The sequence below is a fragment of the Capsicum annuum genome, chromosome 1 (assembly GCF_002878395.1).
Source record: "Capsicum annuum cultivar UCD-10X-F1 chromosome 1, UCD10Xv1.1, whole genome shotgun sequence".
Taxonomy (NCBI): Eukaryota; Viridiplantae; Streptophyta; class Magnoliopsida; order Solanales; family Solanaceae; genus Capsicum; species Capsicum annuum.
The window spans coordinates 13,464,142-13,471,252 of NC_061111.1; the positions used below are offsets into that span (position 1 = coordinate 13,464,142).

The window sequence follows — 7,111 nt, forward strand, 5'->3', positions numbered from 1 at the left end:
GTAGCGGATTGGTACTTTGAGAGAGCATGATTTCAATAGATAGACCTGTGTCCTTGTGCTAGAGATTTCTTGTTAAGATAGTAAAATTCTATAATGAATATAGTCTTGTAGGTGTTGTTCTCGCTGCTTATTTGGTTTTACATATAGTTGTTGAGGAGCAAAGAAATTTTTTATGGTTTACATTTTTAAGTCCTTTTAGATTTCCAATAGATAAGTTTCTAAAGTATTTCAATTTAGTCTTGTCAAGCACCGGCGGAGCTACATTGTAGCAAGCATGATCAGATGAACAATCTTTGTTGAAATTTTTTTTTAAAATATAATAAATTAAATATAATATTTTTGCAAAAGGCTAAACAATCTTGACATAGAAAGTAGCAACAGCCCAATGGCCAAGGGTGTGCAAATTCACTCCAGACACTTGGGTCAAGCCCCTTGTCTAACAAACCTTGTTTTGGCTTAAAAAGTACGTTTTTATTCTTTTAATTTGACTTTTTTTTAAGAAGTTTAATTTTTGGCTTTGTTTTTTTAATTAAATAAAAGACAATTTTTTCTAAATAAAATCAAATTAAAATAACACTTTTTCTCTTTATTTTCCTCCATAGAAACGTAAAAAAACTCTCAATTTCTCTTCTTCAGACTTTCAGTTCTTTTATCTTAAAAAACCCTTCTATCCCAGCCCTACTCTACCATTTATTGACTTATTATTGTAGTTTTTTCAACTTAGCTATTGAAAATTTGAATTTGAAGTGTAAAAAGATTTTTTTTTCTTTTAAATTTTTTTTACCTTTTATATTGGCGATTTAAGTGAATATATTGTATTTTTTCAGCAATATTTTTTTCCTCCGAAGTTATTTTGTTCTTTTGAAATTATTTTTGTGAATCTTATTTTGTTTTGGGCAAAGTATTTTTTTTAGTACATAACTAATGATCACTTAAATATAAAATTGATGATTTAATAGACAATATTGTTAGTGAAAATTTGTCAATTGTTCAACAATTCATTAGCTTCTAATTTTTTTGGTGTTGAATCATCTACTAATAGTGTGAATGTGTGAGGCACTTGGCTGCTAAGTGTTACTTCATGTTGCGATTCAATGAATTTGGAGAAATATTTCAATAAAGTACCCAGAACAAGTTTGACATTTTCAAATCAAAATCAACTACGTCGAGATGAAAATATCGATCAAATAGAAATACCATCTCACTCTTCTTCGAGATAAGAATTTGATTTAAATAGTCTAAAGTTTGACCCAGTTGAAAGAATGTCAATTCTAAAATATCCTGCAAACATTCGTGATGAGATAAAGAGGGCATACATTACAAAATATCCTTGCCAACCTCGGAAGCATCAATTCCCTCAAATTGATATTTTGGAATATCAAGTCATTTTGTTTCTTTATGATTTGATGAATATTCAAATTGGTTGGTTGGAATATAGTATAAGTGCAGATGCGGCTTATTATTTACTATGTTATTTATTTCAAGGGGAAAGCATTCATCAAGGTGGTGAAAATGTATTTTTGACTAAAGAATATAAGAATTGGCATAGAAAGGATGGCTTTGCTACACATATTAGTGCACCAAATAGCGTTCACTTTCAAAGCAAAAAAAAGTGTGAAGATTTAATGCGAAAAAAATAATTCATGTGGGCTTCATTTTGCAAGTTGGATGATAAAAGTAAGCATGAATATTGAATTTGCTTAATTGCTCGATGTGGTAAGACTTCTCTTGAGTCAAAGGTTTGGCACTTGGCGGTCATATTGAGAGTGAATCGTCATTAAACAAAGATAATTTTCTTTAAATTTTTTCTTATTATGCAGAGAGATATGATGAGACTAAATCTTATGTGCTAGGAAAAGCTCCAAAAAATAATAAGATGACTTCTCATGATATTCATAAAGACATTGTAATTGCGTGTAAGATAGAAACAATCAATTCTATTATAGAGGATTTAAATGGTGATTACTTTCCACTATTGGTTGATGAATCTAAAGATGTATCACTCAAAGAGCAAATGGTTGTTTGTATACGGTATGTTGATAAGAAGCGACTTGTGATAGAGGCATTCATTGGACTAGTTCATGTTAAAAATGCTAGTACTTTGTTTTTAAAGAAAGTAATCGTGGATGTACTTGCTTATCACTCTTTTACTTTATCTTATGTACGTGGGCAATGCTATTATGGGGCAAGTAATATGCAAGGTGAGTTAGGTGAAACATTGATTAGACAAGAAAATAGAGCGGCTCATTCTGTTCATTATTTTGCTCGTCGACTTCAACTGGCTCTTGTTGTGGTTTCAAAAAAGTGCATTCCAGTGGGAGAACTTGTACTATTGATTTCAAACATTTTAAATGTGTTAGGAGCCTCTTTTAAACATGTGAATGAATTTAGAGAGTTTTAAAAAAAAAATCAGAGAGACATTAGATATGGGTGAACTAGAAGAGGGTAGAGGCCTAAATCAAATACTTGGTCTTATTAAAGTCAGTGATACTTATTGGGGATTCCGTTACAAATCATTTGAAAACTTTATCAGTAACTTTGTCTCTATTATTGATGTACTTGATAGTCTTGAAGAAAATGCAAGTACTTTGGATGAAAAAGCTAGTGTATCGGAATTTCTTGGAAGTTGTCAAACATTTGAGACTGTTTTCTTGTTACACTTGATGACTGATATTTTAGGAATCACAAATGATCTTAATGTATCATTACAGAAAAAGAAATAGGATATTGTAAATGCCATGATTCTCGTAAAGATATCAAAGAGAAGATTGCAAGTTTTAAGAGATAATGAATGGGATCCTCTCTTAAAGTAAAATATTGAATGGGATTCACTTAAAGAAAAGGTGGATGTATTTTGTATTAAGCATAACATTCCACTACCTAATTATGATGGGCCATATGTTAATTCTGGGAGATCAGAGCATAAAGTAGTTGATTATACTACTTTACATCATTATCGTGTGAATGTCTTTTATAAAATAATTGATTGGCAGTTATAAGAATTTAATAACCATTTTATTGAGGTGACAATTAATTTGCTTAATGGAGTTTATTTCTTGAAACCAATCAATTCATTTTTTAGTTTTGACATAAAAAGGATAGTTAGATGACCGAATTATATCTTGATGACTTCGATGAATTCAAGATGAGAGCTCTTGAGAATGAACTTGCCAGTTACATTATTGATGTGCGTGGTATTGATAAAAGATTCTCTAATTTGGGTGAATTTGGAAAGCTTTCCAGAAAGTTAGTTTAGATAAAGAAGCATTTAAACTATTCTCTTGTATTCCTTTTAGTGAAATTTGCTTTGATTCTACCTGTTTTCACTGCATCAGCTGAAAGAGCTTTTTCGGCAATGAAGTACATCAAAAATGAATTGTGAAATCGAATGGATGGTGAATTCTTAGATGATTGCATAGTACCTTATGTAGGAAAAAAAATATTTAAAGATGTCTATTATAAAGACATTTCAAGAGATGAAGCCTCGTCAAATGTAATTGTGATTCTAGCTTAAAATGAAAAATCATTTTCTTGCACTATGTGTCAAATATATTTTGCTATATCTCTATGAAGTTAATTACTAGTTGACATATTTATCTTATTTCAGCTTCTTGATTTATTTTCTATTTTTTTTTAGTTTTTTTTTTTTTTTTTGAAATTTCTCTTTTGGATAGTTGTTGATTTGATATAAATAGAAAAATGATGATCTTTGAAATGTCAACCACCGAATAGAGGAGAATTTTGAGTTGGTGTTGCGATTTCTCTTGATCAACTTCACTTAGGGAGTCTCTCATTTCCTCCTCAAATTCTTCTTCAGATCAGGATACTACGGTCAGTATAATTTTTCATGCGCTTTAAGTTTAATTTATATGTATACACACTAGCCTCACTAAACTTCATTTATAAGATTACTTTAGATATGTTATTGTACAATAATTTATGTCTTGCTTTTATTTTTTCACCTCGTGATTCTAAAGTATGAACACCTTTGACCAAAAATCTGACTCCGTCAATGTTGTCAAGTGACGTAAGTTACAAGATCAAGGAATGCAATATTATGGACTTGTGGTCTTAGCGCAATAATAAGAACGAGTGTACCGTTTATTTTATTATGGTTAGTAACTTAGTTTAATATAATCTGATATTTTTGAAACAAGCTATAATGATACCTAATAAAAAGAGAGATATTTATAAGATTCAAATAGTACTATACATATGCACCTTCGTAGCCATAAGAAATAAAAATTTTCTATTTACATTTTGCTTTTTTATGCAACTATAAATGATATGATACATGCTAATTTGATTAAGGGTGTCAAAGACTTCTTGCCTACCGACTCGAGGCATTTTGATTTTTCGGATCATGTAATACTTTTGTTGAGTTGAAGAATTATTTGAAAAATAATTTACCTGACAATATTAACAAAAAAATGAATGCAACATGGAGAAAAAGGATAGAGATCATACTAGTCTCATACGAAAGCTATGCTAGTTGTATATTTGGCGTCTCAAAGAATTATGATGGTCATTACGTTAAGAAAAAAGAACTTAGGTATAAGAATTGAAATTTCTTGAAGGACATCAAAAATATGTGCTACACCCGTGAATATAAAAAAATATAAGGTATTTACTAGTAACCACTTGTTTAGTCGGTACTTGATGAAAGTACGTAAAAGTATTTTCTTTTATAAATATAATTTATATTCTTGAATTTTTTGAAATTAACAAAATCACACATCTTGACTAAACTACTTGAAATATGCATTAACATTTGCTCTAAAAGAATAACATCTCAAAATCAATAGTTACGTAATGTTATAATTTAAATTCCATATATGAGTTGTTATATACTATTATAAATAGTTTTTGACTTTATTTGAAATTTTTGAAGTTAGAGTTGTGATTGGTTATAGTTTTAAAAGATCTATTATATTTCTTATCAACAATAAGGGTATTCAGTTTTACTAATATAATATAGCTATAAAATTTGTGAATTCATTAGAATTGAATAAAACTTTCATTGATATTCATTGCATTTATTTTTATCAATGAGAAATATTATTGTCCTAATAACATTATAAAGTTATTTTGATTAACAAAAATACAAAATTACATTAAAAGCATGCGATCATGGTTTAGTAATAATAAGGACACTCTAAAGGGTCTAAATAAGGTGTTTTAACAAGGGCGTCATCGTAATCATACTTAATGGCACAATGAAAGCCAGTAAATAATCCCTCTCTACACATTTCTTTGGCCTCTAATGTAGGGATAGCATCTCTCGAATAGATAAAGTACTCAATGCACAGACAGTAACAACTTTTTTCCACTGATGGAGGATATGTTGTACATGAATTTGGAGATAATGACATAAACAATATAAATAAAAATACATAATGTGCTCCAATACCATCATCCGATCACAAACAATCATTTTATTCATACTTCCTGCAAAATAAATATTATTTAATTATATTAAAAAGTTTCATAAGCACAATATTAAAAAAAAAAAAAAAACTTACACAAGCTAGAAATATTGTATCAACAAAAATCTCACCACTTCAATTGATATTAAATGTATAAGTAGATGTTACACCCAAAACCCACAGATGCCAATTAGGATTCAACGTTGGTTCTTAAATTTCAAAATATTTTTCCCGTGCCTAATTGTTTTGCCTTTTCCCAAAAAAAAAAAAAAAAAAAAAAAAAAAAAAAAAAAAAAAATAATAATAATAATAATAATAATAATAATAATAATTAAATGTAGTGTAAAATAATCAACATAATAATTTTGTTTTTGCACTTATAAGGAAAATCAAAGTAATTTCTTTCCAAACACTTTCAGTGTATATAATCAACTTAAATAAGTGCCTACATTACTAATGAGAGTCATTCGTGACCAACAAATTTCAAGTGTAAAGAACCTAAATTGTATTTCAAATTTAGAAGCATGAATATTAAGAAGCAAATAGATGCACTAAACCATAGTTACTACAAAAATATTGCTGGCCTTTCCTCTAATAGCACAACACAACACTGTATCATTTAAACTTACCTTTCCAACAGACAATGTTGTAATGTATAAATACAGAAAGCAATCGACAAAATATAGATATTGAATGTATACGTTTTGGATGAACAAATATTTTATTAATGTTAATTAACAGTTGATAAACTCTTATTTGGTCTCTTGTTACTCAATGGTCCAAAAGGGGCATTAATGAAGTCTCATTAATATGAGAATAAAACTGCTAACAATTCAATGACATCACACTCTTGTTTTATAGTCAGAAGCAGTGGTTTAAAAGCGGAGGCACGAGGCATAAGCCTCGAGGAATAGGGCGTAAATCCTATGAATATACGGAGCGTATATCTCACACATCTCTAATTTTATTAGTTTACTAGTCAACATAATCGCGCTTTGCGCGATCATAAAGGAGACAACAAAACTTTTAACATATAAAAGATAAATTTATATAAGTCGATTATCTCTACAACTCTTCATTATCGATTCTTAAATACTTAAGGCTCAAACGTGAAACCTTTAATTAACGATGAAAGAGAGTTTATCACTCTACCACAATACTTATAAGAATGATTTTCATTTGTTCGAGTATTAACTTATTAAAAGATGCTAAAGCCAAAAAAAATTTAGGTATGGCTTTATTAATGAGAGCGTGAACTCAACAAAATTGAAAACATATTTAATTTGCATAAGTGCCAAGAGAAACATAAATGTAATAGGAAAAACATAATAGTACAGTAAATATAGCAGATATCACTACTTGAACTATAAAATGAAAGGAATGAGTTTCGTGAGACAAAGTTATATGATTTTATATAGGCAAATTGAAGGAATACAATAAGGTGACTTAAATTTTTCAAATAATTATTAGAGATTATGAATGTAAAAAAGAATGATTCTGTAACTTACCATTTTGTTGGGATTAACCGTGAAATAATGATGAACTAATATTTTTATGTTAACCTTCACATATCAATTTCTACGTTAGAAGATATATAATTATGTGAAGCAAGTAACACTAAACAAAATAATTTACTTTTAATGACTTTCAATAAGAAATATAAAAGACTTGTAATAAAAAGAATT

General features: G+C 28.8%; 1 protein-coding gene across 1 annotated transcript; it reads left to right on the forward strand.

Annotated features, from left to right (window-relative positions):
• Nucleotides 1-1,876: 1,876 nt before the first annotated feature.
• LOC124897223 lies at nucleotides 1,877-2,723 on the forward strand. Its single transcript, XM_047409945.1, has 2 exons — nucleotides 1,877-2,304; nucleotides 2,567-2,723. Exons 1-2 carry the CDS (start codon nucleotides 1,877-1,879, stop codon nucleotides 2,721-2,723), a joined length of 585 nt encoding a protein of 194 aa, XP_047265901.1.
• The last annotated feature ends 4,388 nt before the right edge of the window (nucleotides 2,724-7,111 follow it).

Excerpts from the sequence above, each read along its gene's own strand:
- LOC124897223 (XM_047409945.1), top strand. The coding sequence starts at position 1,877 with ATGACTTCTCATGATATTCATAAAGACATTGTAATTGCGTGTAAGATA. Across the intron at positions 2,305-2,566 it reads CTTGTTGTGGTTTCAAAAAA|TCTTGAAGAAAATGCAAGTA; the intron begins GTGCATTCCAGT and ends TGTACTTGATAG.